The sequence below is a fragment of the Sciurus vulgaris genome (assembly GCF_902686455.1).
Source record: "Sciurus vulgaris genome assembly, chromosome: 4".
Taxonomy (NCBI): Eukaryota; Metazoa; Chordata; class Mammalia; order Rodentia; family Sciuridae; genus Sciurus; species Sciurus vulgaris.
The window spans coordinates 160,236,855-160,260,778 of NC_136464.1; the positions used below are offsets into that span (position 1 = coordinate 160,236,855).

The window sequence follows — 23,924 nt, forward strand, 5'->3', positions numbered from 1 at the left end:
CGATTTCTAGTTTAAATCTAAAAGCTGATAATCTAAATATAAGAATACATGTTCTGAATTCCTAGAGCACCATGATTCATTTAAAAATTTAGTGCTCACAGATAATAACTGATATTCATGGCATAAACTGAATAAAAAATTATGGATAGCATTTTCCCATTGGTGAATACTAACCCGAAAACTCCTCATTAGAGAAACACTGGACCAGTTGGGTCTTTTTCTTTTACCCTTCCTTACCTGTCCATATGTAGATCTGATTTATTTTTGTACTTGTTTTTTAATCCTTTTCATGAGGAAAAATGAATGGACCAGAATGTATTTCTTCAAATCTCCTTTCTCCATACTAAATTTTAAAAATCTTATGTGCATGTATGTTTTTCCTCCGTGGATCACAAAAGCAAATCTAAGACTATGTTATCTGGGGGGAAAAAATTCCATTTTTGTGTATATATCAGTGACAATAAGAAAACATCCAACAACTCCAGGAGGTTTTTACTAGAGGTGGAATTATGTTTAGTACCTTGAGTAATTACATGGAGTTAATAGTTTCAAACTTAATTAATAAAATCTTTACGTAGCAAAGCAACAGGAATGTCTTCAACAATGTTATAGTGATGTAAATATAAAGCAAATGTTAACCAAAAAATACCAGTTTTAAGAGTAAAATTCCTCAAGTAATTTTATTTTCTCCTTGCAAATTTTGCATAAAATCTTAATTTTCTGAAATACTTTGAATAATTCTGGCAGAGAGGATATTTTTAAATGTACAGGTCTTACGAAGTTGGTGATCATTTTCAGGGTAAGGATAGTTTATAGTTATAGACCATTTACTATTTGTTTTATAAGCATTATTTGAACTTCCAGTGAGCCCATAAAGTAGATATTGTTATTATGAACTTGTATTATCATTGGTAATTTATTATTGTGGACCTGAGTTTCAGCTGAGAATACTGAAGCTTATCAAAGTTTATTTTTCTGAAGTCATCTGAACAAGAAAGTGGTAGGGCCAGAATTTGAACCCAGATCTCAACTTTAGTGTTACTTGTATATCCTCTCTACTCTATGAAGTTTAACCAACTCCCCTTTCTCCCTTCCTCCCCCCCTCCCCCGTAACTTTGGGAATAGGAAAATATAATTAACTTGCACCTTTATTTTGTACAAAGCATTTCAGGTATGCAGTTTATGTGTTTGATTTTAACCAGTTATGTGTTAGTCCTGTTTTTGGTTCCATCCTTTTTACTTCATTGACCTCTAATAAATTTTTTCTCCATCCTTGTTGCTGCATACGAGGGTAATGTGTACACTATGGTTTTCTCACCAGTGGTTTTGTTTCATTGTGTGTCTGTGTCATGGTCTGCTGAATTTAATTATGATTATGTTTTAAATCACCAGCTACTGCTTGGATAAGTCAAAGCAATCCTTTAAAATAGATTGGTTGCCTTAAATTTGGAGAAATGGAACTGTAAAAGTAGGATCATGAAAGGAGGTAGTAGCAGTATCAGAATTATACTCCAAAAGAGAGGAAGTCTTCAGATCATTCTTAGTGTTCAAAGTTAAAGTTTATTGTATTAATGAAATGATATTCATAATATTTTGCATGTTGGTTCATTAAGTACATTCTCTTTAATGAGATGATCTAGTGAAACCTAAACCATGAAACTAAGATTTTTCTATTTTAAAACAGTATTTGAAATAGCATATATTCAATTCTCTTTGTTCGGCTTAAAAATAAATGTGGTAGATCTTTTTTCCACCTTTATTGAAATATAGTTGACAATAAAAAAGGTGTACTTAATGATTTGATATACCTGTACATTGTGAAATATTCACCACAATCAAGCTAATTAGCATATTCATCACCTCACATAGTTCACCTTTTTCTTTTTGTGGTGAGAACACTTAAGATCTACCATCTTAGAGCACTTGCCTAGCAAGTATGAGGCCTTGGATTCAATCCTCAGCACCACAAAAAAATAAATAAAGGTATTATGTCTACCTACAACTAAAAAATTTTAAAAATAATTAAAAAACGATCTTCCATCTTAGTAAATTCCAAGTATATGATACAGTATTCTTAATGACAGTTTGCTGTGTTTTAGATCTCTAGAACTTACCATGCACAACTGAAAGTTGGTACCTCTTGACCAACATCATTCTTGCTGTAGTTTGAGTGTGACCCCAAAGCTCATGTGTTGGAAACAATCCCCTTTGTAATAGCATTGAGAAATGGGACCTTTAAGATGTGATTAGGTCATGAGGCTAGGCCTAATAAATGTTGTCATCGTGGGAGTGGGCTTGTTATAAAAGCCCCCTCTTGCTCTCTAAAGCTCTCTTGCCATTTCCCCTTCTATCCATGAAATGATGCAGGGAGACCCTTGTCAGATGTGAGCCCCTCAATCTTAGACTTGCCAGCCTTCAGAACTATAAGAAATAAACCTGTTCTTTATGAATTATCCAGTCTCAGGTATTCTGTTACAGTAGCACAAAATGGATTAAGATACTCCATTCCCTTTCCCCTTAGCTTCTGGTAACCACCATTCTACTGTTTCTAAGTTTGATTGTTTTAGATTCCATGTATAAGTAATCAAGCAGTATTTGTCTTTCTGCAACTTATTTATTTTTCCCTTAGCATATGTCCTCCAAATTCAACCATGTTATTGCAAATATCAGGATTTTCTTATTTTTAAAGTCTGAATGCTATTCCATTCACCTGTTGATGGATGTTTAGGTTGTTTCTTTTGAATGTATATTCGGAAGTGGGATTGTTGGATCATATGGTTTTATTTTGAATTTTTTGAGGAGCCCTCATAGAATTCTCCATAGTGGCCATTATAGTTTACTTTCCCATGTAGTAGATTTTTAAAAACTGTATCTTTTGGGAGAGGTGGGAGTGAGAATAGTGTATACAAGCTTGAAATTAATCATTTGACTTACTTTGTATCGGTAGACTAAAACTCAAGTAGAGCTTCTAATGTTGTGTCATCAATCCCAGGGCACTTATTATGTAATTTGTTTCTGTGTACATACAAGAAGATTGATTTTTTTAAAAAAACAAATCAGTGCTATTTTGGAGAATTTCAGCAAAGAGGAAGTTTTTATCGACTTGGTATTAAAGTTGTTTCTTTCGGTACCCAAATAGATTAATTGGTAGCATTTAAATACCCAGTCTGCAGTGAAAAGATCAATTAAGGCCAAAGTCAAATACTAGTAAATAGTAAACTACCATCTCATCTGTACAAATATTTTACCTAGTCTCTGATTTAGTTATTTTCCTGGAATTAGAAGATTGGAGAGCAAGTTTTTGTATCAATTTCATTACATCCTACAAGTTCACTTTTCTGTGAACTGTTTTTCCCTTTGTCAAGTATACATATGAGATTGCTTTGTAAAACTGTTTTGAAGTCTTAGGAAGAAAACTGCTATATCATTGATCTGTCCAACATGTATTTCATAAATATCATCATATGCTAGATGTTGCCTTTGGCCCTGAAGGCAGTGTAGCAGCAACTAAAAAACCCATAGGCCTTGGCCTCAAGAAACCAAGAAAAGAAAATAAGCATCTTAGAAAGTTTGATATTGTATATGCCAAGTACTGTGCCAGGAGATCCTGACCACATATAGTGGGATGCAGACACAAACATGGTCTCTGCCCTTTTTAGCATTTGGTCTTGTCGATGGGTGTGAGAGCCATTACTGAGATAGAGTGGACTGGATTTAGTCATTCATGAGATGTAGAGAAGGGAAGAAAAATTGGTACAGATAATTTTGACCAATTTGTTTAGACCAAGCTGTTGAACAGGAATTAGAAACGAGAGCCAAACTTTGAGAGAGATTGGGATTAGTAGTATTTAGGAATCAACAACAACTAAGGCTGGGGCAGAAATTTTAAGGTCATTCTTTATATGATAGAATAGGTTATTTGTCTAATACTGCTTGTAGGTTGGGGTTCTATTAATTTTCTTAACACTCTGGAGTCATATTATCTTCTCAGATTCTGATTCTAAAATATGGAATAGACTCTGTTTTGAGTAGAATGTAGGTAGCAGAGTTGTTTAAGCAGAGTAATAAATAACTAATATTAATTGTTTTTATTGTGCTAATAAACTCTTAACATGATTTCTTATTTTTCATAATCACTCTCTACAATAGGCAATATTGTTAACACCAAGTGTTTTAGAAGAAGAAACATGTTTAGAATCTCAAGTTACTTTATCAAATGCTGCATATAGGTCAAATAGAGTAAGGACAGAGATTGGATTGGATTTAGGTGCATGAGCTCAGTGGTGACCATCCTCAGTGCAGTTTGGTAGAGTGGTAGAGAATAATGGAGTGTGTCTAGAGAATGGGAATAGAGGAAATGAAGACAGAGTCTTAGTGAGTCTTGCTGAAAAGGGAAATAGAGAAATTGAGTGGAAGTTGGGGAAGATAAGGAGTCAAGGTTTGTTATTTTAGAGAGGAGAGGAATAACAGAATTTTTATATGCTGTGGTACAAAGAGGAAAATAGACTCTACATGGGCAAAATGCACAACTTCAGAAGCAGTCTTAGAGTAGACAGAGGAGGTGGTTCCAGTGCACATGTAGAGGGAGTAGGAGAGCAACTGGCTCAGTCACAGGAGGACAGGCAGTTGGTGCAGAGCAGTGGCACGCAGAGGTGGCAACTCGTGCAAGTTCTTTTGTGATCATTTCACTGAGGAAAGCAAAAGCAAACAAGACCATCTGAGGGTGAGGACAGAGGGAGCAGGGTCTGAGTTGTAATCTGAAGTGTCCCAAGGGTGGGAGGATGTTCCATTTGGCCTCTCTGTTTTATTTTTAAATTATATCTTTTATGTAAATAGTCTCTAGGGAGCATTATTCTTACATTATAGAACTCAGCAGTCACTCCTTTGAAATTGATGTTTTGGAATTCTAGGTATTTATTACATCAAGTGCCTAAAAATGTGGTATTTCTATCTTTTTTTTTTTATGTTACAGAAAAGGCAACTGAAAGATAGAAATTGTAATCATTAGAGATAAACTAAGGAGTGGGAACGAGATAGTGGTAAGTCAGAATGAAGCCATAACACATTACTTTTACATTGCTCTTGAAAAAAATCTTTGCCTTATACTTTAGCCACTGTCATTTCCCCTTGTTGTTCCTTTGGCAAACTGCTCTACACTGAGGAGTATACATCTATTTCCTTTCACTGTCCTTTGCCCCTTAATTACTAGAAATTGTGGATTTTCAGTTATCGTAGCATACTTTTGAAGATACTGAATAACTTCCTGATTGAATAATGGAATGGCTTTTCTCAAAACTTAACTGCTTTTCACCTTTGTAACGTTTAGTGTTTGCCATCGCTTCTCCCTCTTGGTTTCTGTGGGATTACATTATTCTGCTTTCCCCTCTCTTTTCCCTTTTCTCACTGTGGCCTCTCTAATTTCCTTCTCTTGCTGTTCTTTAGTTCTCAGCCCTCTGTTCTTTCTGTATCCAGTTCAACTTAATGTCCCTGGAGTCACGGGTGCAGAGACAGGTGGGAGAAGGACTTTGCCTGCAGGAGCTCATGTTCTAGGAAGGTTGTTTCCTTTGCACAGAGCCTGATAATTAACCGGCTCCTAGCTACGAGGATCGTCATTCTAGCTCTGCCACGTAGTGTCTGTGAGGATGAGCCATTCATCCTCTTCATCATTTTCCTCCTCTGTCAGTTGGGATCAGTTATGACAGTTGCTTCACAGGGTTATTGTGAAAATTAAATGATTTAATGCAAGTGAAGTGTAAAGAACAATCTGGTACATGTGGCATGTCAGGAAAGGTTTGGAGCTTCATTACACACTCCCGCCCATGTGATTGTTCACGTCTTACCCTGACCACCCTATTTAAAATATTTTCCCTTTCACCTGTCTACTCTGTCCCTTACTCTGCATTACATTTCCATGTAGCACTTACTGCTACCTGATAGTAAATTATATGTGTTTATTGATTGTAAGACATGAAAAATTAGGTCCTTAGATTTGCCCACTGCTGTATCCCCAGAACCAGGAACAGTATCTGGTACAGTGTAGGCATTCAGTAACTGTTGGTTGAAAGAATGAGTGACTAAAATGCTTACTAGATAGATGTGTCCACGTTTTTTTATCAATTGTTTTGTTTTCCATTCCTTGCACTCTACTTTTTCTGGATTCAGTTTCATCTTTACTGAAGTATATTTAGTAGTTCTTAACAGCAGAGGTCTCTATAAATGTAAACTGATTTTATTCTCAAAATAGTTAAATATTATTCTCTCACTCTTAAATGATAGTTCAGTATAGATTACTGGGTTGGTAGTTATTCTTTGTTTTAAAGGTCTATTAGTAATAGTATTATTTGGCCTTCTGGCTTATATTATTAGTATAGTTGTATTTTGCTTATGGCTAACTTTTCTTTTTCATTGTTTTTAAGACTTTATTTTCTGTCTTTGGTGCTGAGCAGTTTCACTGCAAATTTTCTTCCTGTGGATTTATTTTTATTTATGCTACTTCAGACTTCTATTTCCTTCGTTTAAAATTCCTTTTTAATTCTTTTCATCATTTTAAACATACTTATTTTGTTGTCTTACCTTCTGGCAAGAACAGTTTTGTACATAAAATAATATTTTACATTTTATTCACTTATTTTGTTATCTTTTTATTCTTTCTGGTGACTCTTGTTTGTATTAAAGTTAGGAATGTCTCTTCAGTAAGGTTTTAATTAGTTTTCCCAATGTGTAGCTTATTTGGAGAGGGCATCACTCTGAAAAGGTCTGTTTGTTTCAGTCGGGTGCCTTAAGGACATCACCTGCTCAAGATCACTTTTACGTAAACTTCTTTGCTTAAGTAGTTTGAAGTTGAGTCCCAAAGTGGACAGTCCCTTGACTAATATTTCTAGAGGAGACTTTGCTTTACTCTAATAGAAAACAGACCCAGACAGACAAATGTTTTTACTTTCTCTGTTTTAAATTCTACCCTTTCATCGTGGTTATTGCCCTTTGAAAGTCCTGACTTTATGTTGTAGTGTTAGTACAGCTTCTATGATTTGCATGGGCTTAAGACCCTCTTTTAGGTCTCACTATTTGGTCACTAAAACTTAAGCCCTCAGATGACCCAGGTCCCACACCCCTGAAGGTCTGCTCTATCTTCATCTCACAGTTTTTTCTTTCTTTTTTGTTTTGTTTGGTCTGTGAAATATTTCTCTTACCTTCTGGTAAGAACAGTTTTGTACATTAAAGAATATTTTACATTTTATCCACTATTTCTGAATGTGTTATTGTGGGAAGGTTTTTCAGCTTATTTTTATTATCACTGTTATTTTTGTAGTTTTGTCATAAATTATTGAGAGTCTTATTCTACAGTTCGTTGTTTTAAATGATTTTGGTATAGTGGAGGGCTGTTTAGTAAGGCTTTATTTAGTTGCAGGATTTATGTGTGGACAGAAAAGAATGTCTAGTGTAATTCTAAAATACGTAGATATTTTGCTAACTTATAGGCTTCTCAGATTTGCTGAGATGATGTGATATGCCACTGGTAAGGTATTCCCTTATCTTACAAATTAGTAGCATAATCTCACAAATTGACTAGAAGCTGGAGAGAGACCTGTGAGATATATAAATTCAATTAATATTTGTAAAGGTTGTGTAGTCTTAATAATCTGAAAGAATACCATTGTCTATCTAGTTTTAAGATCTAGTTAGGCAAAAATAAACTTACCTCCTTCAAGTTCATTGTTCTTTAGAATTAAATGGAAAAGATAAGACGCAAGCAAGCAGTTAACCTGTGTGACAGTAGTGAAATTCCACTGTTAGATTAAAGAATTAGTGATGTTATTTCCTTCCGCAGAATGTTTGAATGACTGACTTAGCAACTGTAAATAGGATTTAGTATGGCCCATCTGAATCACTGACAAGAATCTACTTAATGTCCCAACTGAAATAAATGGTTGTGGGTAACATGAGAATGCTGAGGGCAGCCCCCATCGTTGTAATGGGATCATATAATATTTGGTGTGGGATGTCTGCCTGCACTGCCAGTTCTTACACCAGCTGCAATTTCTGATTAATTAAATTGTACCTTGGTTAACTTGGATAATGAGTGTTTTCTGAACTTGGTAAATATCTCTTAACTCCTAGAAGACTTAAAATAAAATAGACTAAGAATTAGGACCTGTAAGATTAGTGGTAATAATGGTTTTCTATCAAGAGAGATGTGCATAGTCCCATGTTTATTAATTTTACATAAAATATTTAAGAAAATGATTAACAGGAGTTTATATATGCAATTCTACATTAAATATGTAATAATTTTTGATTTGTGATTTTTTTTTTTACATAAATATTTATGCCAAGGACCTTCTTGGAACTTTAGAATTTTAAGATTGTAAGTTTGATTTGTCATAAAATTAATAAATATATGTAAATTATTCTTAAATAAAGAATGGAAGAACTAAGGAGAAAATAAATTTCTGAATATAGGTAAGTAAAAAAATTTTGGTGGCATTTTGTTGACTAGGTTTGTAAATTGGACCAAACATTTAAACTCTGTTAAAAGTGTCTTCTAAGATCTTTCTGTCGTGTACTAAAAAAAAAAAAAAAAAAAAAAAAAAAAAATTGTAGTGGAATCAAAATATTTAAAGAGAAAGCTAATGTTTTTTATTTTCAACTTTAATAAGTTGAATATCTTAAATCAAAACCTCTAATGAGTATCATCTGCACAAAATATACTTTTACGGAAGATATAAAAAACTAAAAAACATCATTGTCTACAGTACTTAATGTATTTCTGGGTGTGATTGATTTGCTTGAGATGATGAGGGAAGAGTTAACCTAAGGTAGCCTTTTATATTATATAGCATGGTGCTTAGAATTCAGTAAGAGTTCAGATATTTGTTGAAAGAATTAATAAATAATATTCTAAATAGACTTCAGTATGATATTGTTTTTAATTTTCTGATAGCAAACAAATTTCTTAAATGTTTTTTAGAACTGGGATTTATCATTAAAGATTGAATTTGGTGAAGTCACTTGATTTGCACTGCAATTCAGTAGGGAAAGGTGGGTGGGTCTTATCAGAAAACGCTTCTGGGTTAATTAAAATACCCATTTAGGGGGAAAATCTTCTCACAGCCTTCACCATCTTATATCTTATAGAAACATTAATTTGATCAAGATCAATACTTAAAATATAGGAAATAGAAAAATAAAGCTCCTAGAAGAAAACATGGGAAGGTATCATCATGATTTTGGGGTAGCAAAGATTTATTAAAAAAATGAAGAAAAAAGATTGATAGGTGAGACCAGTACTTATTGAGAGATACCATGAAAAAGAGTCAAAAGGGTGAACCACATACTGGAGAAGATAATTTTAATATACGAATGATTATTATAATAACAATAATCAAGAAATTAGTAAAAAAGAATATGACTTTTAAAACATGGACAAAAGACTGGAACAGCTGTTCTACAAAATAAAAGGTATACATGACTGTAAGCAAATGAAAAGATGCTTAACATCCATAGTCATTTCAGAAAGGCAGTGTAAAATCACAATGAGGTGCCACTACATTGCCACCCAAATGGCTAAAATGGGCTGACTGGCATTCTCATACATTGTTGGTAGGAGTGTAAAATGGTATGATCACTTTGGAAGACTCTGTTTACTACAGCTAATCTTTAATATGCTTTATGACCCAGCAACTCCACTGCTGACTATATACCTCAAAGAATTGAGTGCTTTTGTCTTCATTATATGAACATAATGCTCATTTTCATAGCAGCTTTAATAGTAACCAAAAAAGTCCTCAAAAGAACAGATAAACTAGTATATTTATGTGGTAGAATACTACACAGCAATAAATGGAACAAACATGGATGAATTTTTCAGGTAATGTTTGAAAGAAGGTAACCAGACACACAAAGTGTACTACTGTAGGATTCCGTTTATATGAAACTGAAGAATAGGCAAAATTAATCTGTGATATTAAAGTCAGAATAGTAGTTGCATTTATAGGGACTTGAATTGACAAGAGAGAGTCTAAGAGAGCTTTCTGGAATATTAGGAAATGCTCAGTATTTTTGATCTACTGGTAGTTACATGGTACAACTTTTTTGAGTTGTATTCTTTATTTTTAATATTTTTTAGTTGTTGATGGACCTTTTATTTAATTAATTTATTTATTTATATGTGGTGCTGAGAATCGAATCCAGTGCCTCATGCATGCTAGGCAAGCACTCCACCACGAGCCACAACCCCAACCCTTGAGTTGTATTCTTAATAGGTGTGCATTTTACTATATGTAGTTGTACCCAAATGAAAAGTAAACTTAAAAAGTTCTTAAAGTTGGGATATTTGGAATCATCTTTATTCTGAAACACTGCTCAGTTCAAGGATCTTTTCCTTCTGAAACTTTTTTAAACAAAAAAAAAATTCGTGATGTATTATTATCATCCCATTTATAGAGGAAGAATGTGAAGCTTGTAGACTTTGATACTTGCATATATTCTGTATTTAGTAGACTCTGGAAGTAAAATGGTACTCAGGTTTTAGGATTCCAAATCTGCTGATTTCAGGGCACTGTTCTGTTCACTGTGAAGGTTGAAACAGTGTTTGTAGTATTTTTAAGATAATCATAATATCCAGCATAGTTTCTGTAATTATTAGGTACATAATAAATATTTTCTAATTTGAAAAAACAAGTTATATATCTGATGAATCTGAGTTTATAATCATCACTGTTTAATTTTAGAGCACAGGTTTAAACTTTTTTCTCTTTGTTTTTCACCAAATAATTTATCTTGAATTCAGAAGTCTCGTGTTTTGACTCTTAAGTCCTTCAGTGAAAATATCTGTATGAACTACTTGGAATTTATGTTTCTTACCTTTTTATTAGCTATGGGGAGAGGTGTGTTTTCCTTTTAATTTAATTCTAAAGTTATATAGATTAACGTAATAGAGTAAGATTGTCTTTCTTTTCTAGAAGTTAGCTTTAAATAATGTGAATTAATGTTCTTGGACAAAAATCCTACTGTTTCAAATTATTTCCTCTGATACTCGAATTCTAACAATGTATGGACAAATAGATGTAACCAAGGAGTTTAAAACCATCATCAAACAGAAAGGGGAAGTGGAAAGCTCAGTAGCTGTAAGAAGGAAGGAGCCTTTGTGTCTTTCTTGGAGAAAGTTGTAATAGTAGAGTAGACCCTGTTTCTTAGCATGGTATGGAATCAAGGCCTCTTGGAAAAGGTCTCTCTTCCTTTGACTTCATGGAATCATGTAAGAGTGAATGTCTACCAAATGGACAATCCTATTTCTGTCACCTGATATTTTATGGAGCTTTTCTAGGTTCGGATCCAGGAGGTTCAGTTTTTAGGATGTATAATCAGAGCCCTCATTGTGTGCACATGCTAAAACTTGTAGCAGTCCTATAGTTTCATTTCTTAGGTGCTCAAATATTTAACTAGTGTTATAATTCATGTTTAACATTTTATTAACTTCTGAGTAGAAAAATTACAATTATGTAAGATACAAAGAATCACAAGATAATATAGTATGAAGTATTAAATTTAAGATGAAGAAGTTTACAGTATGACCTTTAAAGTCATGTGTACTCCTCCTGTTCCCTCTATTTCAGAGAGAGACTACTGTTCTGAATTTAGTCTTAATCTTTCCCTTAATCTCACATTATATTTTGACTACATATGTTGGTATCACCTTATTTTGCTTGGACTCCTACTGCCTGTATGCTTTGAACTTGTTTCTTCACTCAAGATTATGGTCCTGAGATTCACCTGTCATTGTTTTAAGTAGCTGTAATTAGGTTCACTTGTCTAGTGTTTCCTATTATATGAATATAATTTGTGTACTATTCTGATAATGGATATTTGGATTATTTTCAGGTGTTTATTACAAGCAATATTTATAAGAACATTTATGTATAAAATTGGTGAGAAAAAAGGAAATACTAGATTTAAGGGGAAATCAGGTGCCTGTGCATGCACGTAATAGGCATATTTCTTATTCCTATAGGGAAATCTCAAGTAGGAAGACTGAGTGCAGTGTAGACACTTCTGACTTCATCTGTAGATCTAAACAGTTATTCTCTACATTTGAAATGCCATAAGCTGGTATAGTGGCAGTCTTTTTGACCATTAGGACAGAGGTCAGTGATGTTGTGTAACCCTATAAAGTATCTTTTTAAAGAGAGACTAGCCAAAGAAGCCTTGAGAGTCTTATTGTTTACCCAGCCTGGAAGCTGTCACTGAGTCCTTAAAGTGAAGCATGACATTGTGCAGTGATGCACTAATGGACAAAGAAGTACAGAACAGAATCAAGAATGTCCTTTGGGAAGTTGTCAGGGTCTGTTACAAATGTAATATCAAACTGCAATGAGATGGAACCGAAAACTTAACAAAGCACAGCCACACTTCCTGTGAGACATGGGACTTGACACAAATGGAACATCTGGCTTCTTGAGCAGTTTCATTCAGACCATCTATAAGCCCATCAAAATATTGAGTGGCAGGAAAAGGTCAGCAGCAGCAAATACTTGGCAGCCTGTGTACCAGCTTTGAAATAATTTGAAATAATTCTACAACATAGCCTTCCTTAGCTGAATGCGTATGCAAAATGGACTGTGGCAGTCCTAAGTGACTGTTAAATAGCAGGTTGCAGTGGGGAAAGCATAAGCTAAGACGGAAGGACTGTCTCAAGGTCGACCCTAAGCAGTGAGGCCTAACGGACAGGCACAGCAGCTGCAGAGCATCGTGCTGTGCAGCTGTAGGGGCTGGCCTTGCTGTTGGTGAGCAGAGGCTTTCAGTTGGCTGTTGAGTCTAAAAAGCAGGACCACAAACAATGACAGATGTTTAAATAGCAGGCACAGCTGCTAACAAGAGGGCAAACTTGACATGTGTTCTGGTTGGATGAGATTGTTGATCTCATATTACTATCTTTGTTTGTACTCATGAATGTGATTAGGAAAGATGTTATGCACACTAAAGTTGTACTCCTACTTTATACCTCTTTAGAACAGAAAAAATAAGTTAGAAAAAACAGTGGTTGCATTGAAGTACTGGAAATAGAGCAATTTATCATTATTAGTCTTGAATTCTTTACCAGTCTATTCACATTATTATTTTATTGACAGAATACTGAAAAGACTAATAATGCCCTAAGAGCCAATAATAATATTTAAATTACAAAGTACCTTATTGCCATTTTACTATGCATTATTTTTTAGTCCCTTTTTAGTAGATTTCTTTTATAAGATTGCTTATTTATTTTCATTTCTTGTAGGGCCAGCACAGTAGAGGCTGTTTTCTCTTTAATGGATGTTCAGTAAATAGTTAATTGGACTGAACACCAGGGATTAAGATGTCAGGTTATGGTAACCTAATTGTATCTATTAGGGAGACACAGTTTTTCACCAGCCATTTTTATCTTTGCAGTTTCAGGTTATAGTCTGATTCCAACAATTTGAATACACTGTTTTAGACTGGCAACACATTGGCCCTTTTTAATCTTTTTTGCACCAAGTTTGCAACCTTTATGACTTTTCATCCATTTTCCTATCTTGTTGGATTTGTAGTTATATACCACATCACCTTTACTGATACTAGGAATTAAACTCTCTGATGAGTTAGGTAAATTTAACAGCATGAGACTGAGAAAGGAAAAATAGGTATGGTATAGGGATGAATAAGCAACACCCAAAAGGAATCTGAAGTATGACAGACATAAGTATAGCCATCAAGAGAGAAAAGGAAGTAATGCAGGAGACTGTTCAAGGAAGAACTAGGTCCCTCAGGCAAGATAACAGAGATTACTAAATACCGACTCAGAAACCTCAGATCTTTACTATGTGAAGGGACGAAGTTTTACATGTATTTAACAAAATATGCTACTCTGTATGCACATGCATATATTTGTCATAATTCTTTTTTTTTTTTTTTTTTTTTTGTGGTGCTGGGGATCAAACCCAGGGCCTTGTGCTTGCAAGGCAAGCACTCTACTGAATGAGCTGTCTCCCCAGCCCTGTCATAATTCTTAATCACAGTTGGAGGCAATATAACAGAAATGATCCTGTACTTTTTGGCATTCTTAAAGCATGAATGATATTTTTACATAGAAATTCCTCTGTTTATAAGAAGATTTCATTGTTAAGCCCCGTCATTTGTAATTTGATGAATGAAATGTTGAATTTTCTAGTACAGAAGCAGAGAAAATCATCTTGTATAAAAAGCTAAAATTTGTAAACTGTGCTAATAGTTGTATTTTGAGTTCTTAAAGAATAGCTTTCAGTGCTTTTTAAAAGGTTACCTATTATTGGTTTAGGACAGCAATGAATAAAGTAGTTGACTTACCATTACGTTATTAATCACGGGGGTATTCTGTGTTGCCCTCTATTGGTGATTAATAGCTACTTTGGCAAAGTGCTACCATATGTATCATATATATATGTAATAATTGTATCAAACAACATGCTTTAAAAAAAAAAAAAAAAACAAGAATTTGAAAACCAGCATAATAGTCATGGGCACAAATTGGAAATGTAAGGTTTTGGGCTTCTTGATTTAACAGTTTTATTTACTAAGGTAGTAATGAAATACTTTTGTCCTTAATTAATTTTTATTTTTTATTTTTTTGTCAGAGCTCCACCTCAAATCAGGCGTCCAAATCGAGAAGTAAGACCTCTGAGGAAAGAAATGGCAGGAGTAGGAGCCCGGGGACCTGTAGGCCGAGCACATCCCATATCAAAGAGTGAGAAACCTACAAGTAGGGACAAGGATTGTAGAGCAAGAGGGAGAGATGACAAGGCAAGACTGTCTCTTTGCAATTCACTCTCTCGAAGCCCATGACTTTGGTGGATATTACAATTGTTGCTGGCTTTTCAGGGTATCGTGGTTCTAATGTGAAGGATTAAAAGAAAGTCTGATTCGAAAAGCCTGAGTGATCTTAATATTTTGAAGGCCAGGCTGCAATGTAAAAATCTTCAGAGAGAAAGCAAACACACATGGACACTTGGAAAAGTATTAAGTAAAACAGATCCTTTGTAGCACTATTTCAAATAGTTTGAAAACTTTAAAAACAATATTTTAGCAAATATTCTGAATGGAAATAAATAATAAATGAAAACATAATTGTAGGAGAAAGACTTATAAGAAAGCAAATTCATAGAATAAGGTGAAAGATATGATTTACTACTGTAAAATTAAATTTAGCTGAATTTATAGAGTATTATAAGACTTTTATTTTCTTAAATGAGAAAATGTCCCTTGGCGAACATTCATTGTGCACATTTACTTACCTAGGAAATTGATTGTCAGATAAATTTTGTCGTGGATGGAAAGTCTGTACTGCCGGTAAAATGGGCTTTACAACAGTGGGTGGAAGATGATCAAAGAGTAAGAAGTTAGTCAGGATTATCTAGTGTATCTCCAGTCCTTAATTTTAGTGAGAAGACAAATTTTTAGTAATAGTTTTTCATTCCAGCATGATGTTACAAATGAATGATAATGTAATGAACTTCCACAAAGAGATTTTATTTTACTAGTTATAAATTCAGGATTTATCATTAAATTCATGCCATAATCATATAACTGATAGCGAGTAGTTATCTTTCAAAACTGTATACTGTATTTGAATGTTTTTATTAGCAAGTTTTGATCAGTAGAAAAGGACTCTAAATAGATCAATTTCCTAGGTATTATGCATGTTGAGACTGTGACAGAATAAAACTGGTGTTTTCTGGGTATTTCTACTCAAGAGATTCAAAGACATATTTTACCTTTCTGCCTTACTACAACACTGAAAATGAATAGTATTTTTTGACTGTTTGTGATTTGTTGATACTTTTATTTCATAAAACAGTAAGTGAATCCATCTCAGTTCCTTTTAGGAATTAATGAGAGATACTAATAAATTATTTCCTGCTGAGAAATTGAGTTGGTTTCCCCCCATTATTAAAAGCCACACAAATGGATGCTTGAAATTATGTATCTTAAGTTTCATCTTTTTTTCTTATTTTTGTTCAGCTAACCTCAGTTTGCATTTTAGAGAATGAAAGTAGGGGTTGAAGTCCAACCCTCACTCTGATGTTAGCTTTTAAGTCAACTTTTAGAACAAGATAAGGAACTTTGTCTTTAATTTCATGTAATACAAGAGAAGAACCATGGTTTATTGGATGCTTCTTTTGCTAGGCATCATTCAGAGTGATTACAGAATAATTCATGCAGTAGTTCCAAGAAGTAGGTGTCTTATTATTGCTATTTTACAGACAAAAAAACTGTGCCATAGAGCACTGAAGTAACGTGCCAGGGTGCAAGTGAAGTCTAGAGGAATGGAGTCTGTAGAGTCGCATGCCTTTGTATTCTTTTCCCCCCATAGTATGTAGTATCCTTACATACCAAACTAGATTTTTAAAATCTGAATTGGATTTGAAAAAAGTAATCCAGAATAAGTAAATGTTGATTTTTAAATGCGTCCAGTGATGCTTAAGCTGAGACGAAAACAACCGAGCAGCATTTGTTAAGTATCAGATACCTTTTCTTCTGGAGGTTGTAAATAGTCTTTCGTGATGTTTTCAAATAATTTTCTGATTATTAGCTTTTTATTCATAGACACTTAAGTACTCAGAATGTCACTGTAAACTAAGCCATTTATTAAAAAAAATAAAATAAAAAAGAACCTTCCTTGGTTTGGAGATAAAGAATTTTCTGAGTCACTAAAAGTAAAAGGGACTTAACAAACTCATGGAAACTTCATTAGAATATGAAGGGGTATTTGTCTGGTTCTGATTCTCATAACCATTTAAATATTCATTAGAATACTATAGTCTCAGAAACTAACTGAATTGTATGATAGGGTTTGAAGCTGTTAGGTAAAACTGGTAAACATCCACTTCTGTGGAAAGGTAATTTGAAAGTGAATTTTAAAAACATCCTCAGAGATTTTGTAGTCTCTGTCCCTACTGCCCACCTTAGTCAACTTCCTCTTGAAACCAGCTTTGGGAAAAAAAAAAAAAAAGAATAAACTAGAAAATTCAGTTTATTGCCCATAATAAAGATGGTATTATTTTGAGAAAAAATTTAGTTATTTAAATATGCAGAAATTTAGTTAATATCAACATTTTTGTATGCTAGCTTATGATCTAATGTGCATTTATTGCTTTGAGTCATGGTCAGATTTTGAAAGCTGCTGCTGCTATACTTTAACCACTCACTTTATTGATATAGAAAAGTGAGGATAAGAGAAATTACATACCTTGCTCAAAGTCCTTGTGATATTTGAATTTTTAGTGTAGTAGCAAATGTTACTTGTTCTTGAACAGTCTTGTGCACATAGACACATTCACACATGAGTTTGTTATACATCTGATAAAAAGGATGTGTAGCACATAATTTGTAAATAGTAAACTACCTTATGTTCTTTTTATTGTAAATTTCATAGAGCCAGTGGACTCCCACAAAGTACTCTTGCTCATTTGGCCCAATTCTTCTATCTGTACCTGACTTGCATTTGCATTTGATGGTGAAATGTACTGCTGACTTGAATGATAGTGGATAATGTGTTTTTATTAGTAAGATGGTGATGAAACAATAAAAATATGCTGGAATTCACTTACTCATCAAAGACTTGAATGACTTTGATAATTTGGATAATTTTCACATGTGGAAGAATTTTTAGTGTGCTATTTATAATGTAACGACAATTGAAATGGCACACTTTTAAGTTTAATTTGCATTATTAAAAATTTTCCCTTCACTTCTGAAGTCTATAAACAGTCAACAGAACAAACCAACCCTGATTTATAGCATAGCAGTTGCTGATTTCTCTGTTATGAATACCTCCACTGTGACAGATTTCCACATGATGTCACTGAAGTGATTCTGGATGAGAATGGGTAGCCTTCTATCATGCAGGGTTCCACCATGCAGATGCAGTAGACTTGAGTAATCTCCAGAGAATAGGTAATGCTAAGGTCATTAAGAAGTAAGGAATTTTGAGTATTATCTTTTCTAAAAATATAATATATTCTAAATTTGTGTACTTTTCCATTAACTAATGGCAGTGTTTCATTGGCTCACAAAATTCCTGAAAATTTATTAATTGGCTCTCACAAACCAAAAAGAAACAGTTTCAGCATAGCACTGTATGTAACTTTTGTAACTGCCCCGTAATACGTGTAATCTCAGGGTCAAGAAGTAGAACATTTGGTGCCTCAGAAGTCATGTTCATGATTTCTCCTAATTTCCGCCACTTTCTTCTTTCCCAGAGGTAACAACACTTGTGATTTCTAGTGCCATAAATTAGCTCTGCCTCATTTGAAACTTTATGTACAGTTAAATATTCTTTTGCATCTGGCTTTTTTTGCTAAACGTATTTGTGAGCGTCTTCCATGCTCTTGCAGATACACTCGTTTATTTTCATTGTTATATCGTGTATGTACAATTAAAACTATTTCTTATTAATGGATATTTGAATTGCCTTTAGTTTGGAACTGTTATGAATAACTACTTGAGATAATTTTGTCTCCTTTTTTTTTGCGGTGCTGGGGATTGAACTCAGGGCTTTGTGTTTGCAAGGCAAGCACTCTACCGACTGAGCTATCTCCCCAGCCCTATTTGTTTCCTTTGAGTGTGTGTGTGTGTGTGTGTGTGTGTGTGTGTTTCTGTAGAGTATATACCTAGGAGTGGAATTGTTGGGTTATAGGCTATTTGTAAATTAAACTTTAGTATATAATACTAAGTAATTTTGCAGAGTAGTGATGCTAGTTTTCATTCTTACCTATGGAGAAGGATGCTCCACGTACCTGCCAGCATATTGCCAATTTTTTTTAGGTGTAATTGTATCACTTACAATTTTACCATCATGTTTAATGTGTATCGTGCATTTATTTGCTTTATAACTTATTAAATTGAAAATCCTTTCATATACTTATGAATTTGTATTTTCAGTGACGTGGTCTTAAGAAGTATTCTGGCATTTGGATAGTGAATCACTCCACACGTTTTTTTATCTTATGGTAGCTAATTTATAGAGCTGTTTTTTTTTTTTAACATTATTGCATTATAATAAAGTAGTTTTTTTAAAAACTAAACCTTTTGGCCGAACTTATGATTTGTAATTCCAAACTTACTTGTGGAAGTTGGTATTTTTTTTAAAAAAACCTGCACCTGATTTTCTTTTCCTGTATGAGCATCAGCTTAGTCTTTGAGAGAGGGGATGAGCTCCTAGGTCTTAGGAAGATTTATATTAAAATATTTTAACCCCTTGTTCAAAAGACTACTCAACTTATTTTCCTTAGACTGAATGGTTTTGCTATATTTAAACCTTGTCCATTGAATCTCACTTTCAGCGCTATTTTACTAGGAGCTCATGATGTGATATTTCATATATAGTAAGATTAAATGTGAATCTTAGTAACCATATTTAAATGTTTTCTCCTTCTTAGGATCGACCACTCAAGCTAGCTGCTCAGAGTATACTACAGAAAGGGTAGACTAGAACACAAGACAACCCCCTACCCTGGTCTGTTTATAATATAGCAACCAGGGAATTCCTGTTTAACAGGTCAGATTATGTCCCTCCTCTGTACAAAACCTTCCAGTGGTTTTCCATCTTAGACTAAAATCCAGAGTCCTTATAGTGGTCTGTAGGGCCCTACCTGGACTGGCATCCATTACCTCTGACCTATTTTTCCTGTTCTCTTATTCCTTTCTGTTGGTTTCCTTGTTGTTCCTAGAGCTGGTCAAGCCTACTTCCACCTTGAGGCATTTGTACTTGCTGTTCTGCCCCTAAATGTTTTACAGTATATTTTGCTTTTTTATGTACTGTGTCCTCTAACTTGCATGTGTGCCTTATAATGGCAGGGGTTTCTATGTATTTCTTCATTGATATATTCCCTGTGGCTAGCACATAGTGAGTCTTCATAAATAGTGTTGAAAGAACAGGTATATTGATAAGTATGTGGAGTGCTGTGGATCCCTTATTTCCACCTAAATGTGTTCTGTATTACTCCTCCAATGCAGGACATGACACCAAAATTAGAAAGCACTTTTTGGATTTATCAACCTATTTTACTTTGCAAAATAATAATCTTAGGAGAGACTGCAATTTAGAGACCCTGTCCAACTTTTCCTGTGTTTGCTGCTCACATCAAGGTAGGAGTAGCCCAGGGATGTGCTGCAGGATGCCATAGTGAACAAATTCACCAATTCTGGAGCTAAATCGCCTAGGATCTAGCTGTATGTCTTGGATAATTTACTTATCCTCTCTTTTCCTCAGTTTTATCATCTGTGAGGTAGAAATAATTAAAGTATCTACCTCATGGGACTTGTAGGATGAATAAGTGAGTTAATATACGCCAAGAAGTTACAGTGGTGCTTGCCACCCAATAAGCAGTGTCTGACTCTTAGCTATTGATCTGACATGAAATTGTGTGTATGTGGGTCGGGTGACTAAACAGATATGAAAGAGAACACAAAGTCACTTTAAAAAAAAAAAAAAAATGAGATGTCTAAGGAATCTTGCACTTGACTTGGGCCATGGAATCCAGGCAACACTGGGCAAGTGAGAGCCTGTGGCTTTACAGAAAGAATCAAAGGTCAGCTCTTATTCAGTTTAGACATCCTTGTGACTTTGGGCCAGTGGTTTTTATTACTGATGAGCCAGTAGTCATGTCAGGCAGCTCACTGCCTAACAAGAGATTGACTGCTTTGTTGGATAGGACCATTGTTAGAAAAATGTTTTATTTTGTTGATCTGAAATCTACCTCTTTTGTTACTTCGTGTGGGTCCTGGTTCTTTTCTTTGGAGTAAGAGAGCAGGGAGTTGGTTGTGTTGCTGGATTAGCATTTTATGCTTCAGCTTAGATGTCCCTAATGTTCTTGTCTTCCTCCATATGGCATGTTGTTTGAACCTTTGTCACCCTGCACATCCTTCCCTGGCTATAATTTGTTTGTCAGTATTTTTTTTTTAATGCAAATCAAGAGCTAGCAACGGACTATATTTCACTTAGTCTGCCAGTGTGAGGGTTTGTAAAACACAAAAACCATGATTTGTATTTTTGACCAAATTGTATCAATCACTCTATTTCTCTTAGTCATTTGGAGCCTTATTTTTCTCAAATAGCATGATTAGTCAATACTAATAAAAGATCCTTAACAAAGCTTTCTTGATATGGATAATTCAGATATTAGTAAAAGAAATTAAAATATTTTTTCCATGAGTAAAAAGAATATCCACCTTCATGCTAAATATCAAAATTTTTGTAATGTTGCCATTAGTCAACTAGTGTGAAAATCGAAGGATGAAATTCTAAGATCCTTTCTGGGACATTGTAACTAGTGTTGTGCATAGGTAATGATATCTTGGATAAGGTTAACTTTATTGTCTAAAAGCTAACACTGTATTTTAGGCGTTGCCTATTCATCAGCGGTTGTTAATTTTGATATCCCTATTCTAACTCATCTTAGTATTTGTTATGAGGGTAACTCACCCATTTTACTCATTCCTTGTTATAACTAAATTAATTGTTTAGTTTTCCTGAGTCTGTTTTTTCTATTACTTTGCCATTTTGATTTGAAAAAATTTCTAGAATCTTCATTGGAGTATCTAATGGTAGAGAGATTCTTGTTTCTATCATTGAGAAATTTTTTATTCTCAGGACACAGTACATAAATGGTCATCAGTTGGGCTTTTACCCACATTTCCTCTTCTATGCAGTAACCAGCTTTTACTTCTTCAGTTCTCCTCCACACTATCCTTTTCCATATAATAGCCAGAAGGGTCATTTAAAAATCCAAATCGTATCTTGTCATTCCCAGTGTGAAGTCCAAATTCACTGCTGCTTATCCCTCCAACCTCTTCTTTCTCTTGAAGTCTTTTAGCTATACCGACTACCTAGTTTTTCCCCAGCATTTCAGTTTATGATTATGTGTGCCTTTGCTTTGTGTACGTGTTACTCCCCACCCCCGAGATGAGATGAGATGCTTGATGAGGGCAGACAATGTATTTTTTTATTCACTTCTTTAAAACCAAATGCACAATAAAATATATTGTACATAGGATATACTCAGATATTTACTGTTCTTTAAATCCTGTGATACTACTACTTCTAGGTGGGTATCTAGTTTTTCTTTTCTCTTGGTATAATCCTCCCCTGCTACTTGGACATTTATATTAATATGAAATTTTAATTTGATAAGTCTCAAATTACAGTGCCCTATGAAGACTTGTTAAGCTCTAGGTGTATCAGTTTCTCTTGTATTCCTTACTTGTTTTGTTTCTAGAATAATTTAAAAATGACTACAGAGTGTTCCAGCGATTTGTTTAAATAACTGTAGCATTGGCCTATCTGTAATATAAAATGTGACTGTGTGCTGAACTTAAATTTTGTTTGTTTGGTAGGGATGCCAGAAATTACTTCTTTTGATAGTGTCAATATTGGTATGTCATCTGAAATGCGAGAATCTTACTTGAAAATTTAACTTAATATTGCTGCCATACCGCCCAGATATATAGTTTATTTTGGGGGTCGGGTCACTAGAATACTGTTTGGTCATTACCTGGTGGCTAAAATAACGGGCATCTGCAAAAGGGAGCTATTTAGTCCCCTTTCGGCACTTACTGTTCCTTTAGTTTATCTCAGAAGTAGGATCAGAGGTCACCCTGTTCTTTTGTCTTTTTTCAAGAGGTTGATTCATTTCCCCCCTTCATTTTTATGTTAGACAGTAACTTGAGGCTGATGCTATGGGGATAGTACTTGACTGCCTGTCAAAGTAGTTCCCTAGTTGAAGTGTTCTCTGGCAAATTCATGTTTCATGTAAGTCTCTTCAAAACTGAGTAAATCTTGGCAGAATCCCATAACTAGAAACCATAGCATATACTTTTTAAATATAGCCACCATATCATTAAATGAATAATTTGGGGCAAAAGCATATTGGCTTTAATGATCTTAGTAATATGATTTGAAGTAGTCATTTTATCATTGTCACTACAGTGACGTTATGATGTGCCTCAAAAATCCCACTGGAAGAAACCCTGAATCCTGAGGGGGTTACTTATGGTAAAAAGGAAAAGGCTCAGTAAGATGCAGTTGCACAGTCCCAACGATTTCCTCATCTGCAGCCTCTTTCTCAGATTCTTTGGAGAATCTAATAGTTCTGCCATCTTTAAATTCAGTCAAGGCACGAGATGATCTGATGTTGAATGGTATGGGTTTAGGGAGGCAGAGAAACTGAATTAAAACCATCACCTTAAAAAAAAATCTCCACCATAATGTTTACTAGTGAACTTAAATTACTTAGCCTTATCTATAAAAAGAAGGAAAAATACTGTCTATCTTGCAGGGTTGCTGTATTTAATGAAATAATGTATATGGGATTTTCTGCTGCATAGTAGTCTTAGTTAATTCATTTTCTTTTTTGTCATGTATTAATAGTTTAAATATTCTGTAGCACTGGTGAAAAGTCTCTCCATGTACCAATTCAGAGAGACTTTTCCAGTCTGTTTGGATCTGGCAAGGATCATTTTAGTTTTACCTGCAACTATCCCTTTAAGAATTCAAAGATATTTATAATAAATTTGACCAATGCATCTAATTCTGATGGATTAAATAGGGAAGGATTGTACCTGAGCAATCGGAAAATACTATTTTAAATTGTAAGAAGATATTTTAAAAGTGATTTTAGTTGGGTGTTTTGGCACATGACTGTTACCTCAGTGACACAGTGTGATAGGAGGATCACAATTTGAGGCCTGCCTGGGCAAATTAGTGACACCCTATCTCAAAAAATAGAGAGAGCTGGGGGTTTAGCCCAGTGGTAGAGTGCCCCTGGGTTCAACTCCCAGTATCTTTATAAAAAAGAAAAAAAAGTGATTATATTACAACGTTTTGAAAACTTAATGATGTTATTTAAAATTATCCTGTTATTGACCAGAAC

At 34.3% G+C, this 23,924-nt stretch overlaps 1 protein-coding gene across 11 annotated transcripts in view; it reads left to right on the top strand.

The window, feature by feature from the left end:
* The window catches only part of KATNAL1 (katanin catalytic subunit A1 like 1), a 90,444-nt gene that overhangs the window by 19,259 nt on the left and 47,261 nt on the right, over positions 1-23,924 (top strand). For all 11 annotated transcript variants that reach the window (XR_013763614.1, XR_013763615.1, XR_013763616.1 and 8 more), the window contains one exon: positions 14,631-14,796. Coding sequence is in view for 7 of the 11 variants with exons in the window: in XM_079138588.1 (XP_078994714.1) it covers positions 14,631-14,796 (166 nt within the window). In the remaining 4 variants the exon portion in view is untranslated. The remainder of the gene's footprint in view (positions 1-14,630; positions 14,797-23,924) is intronic.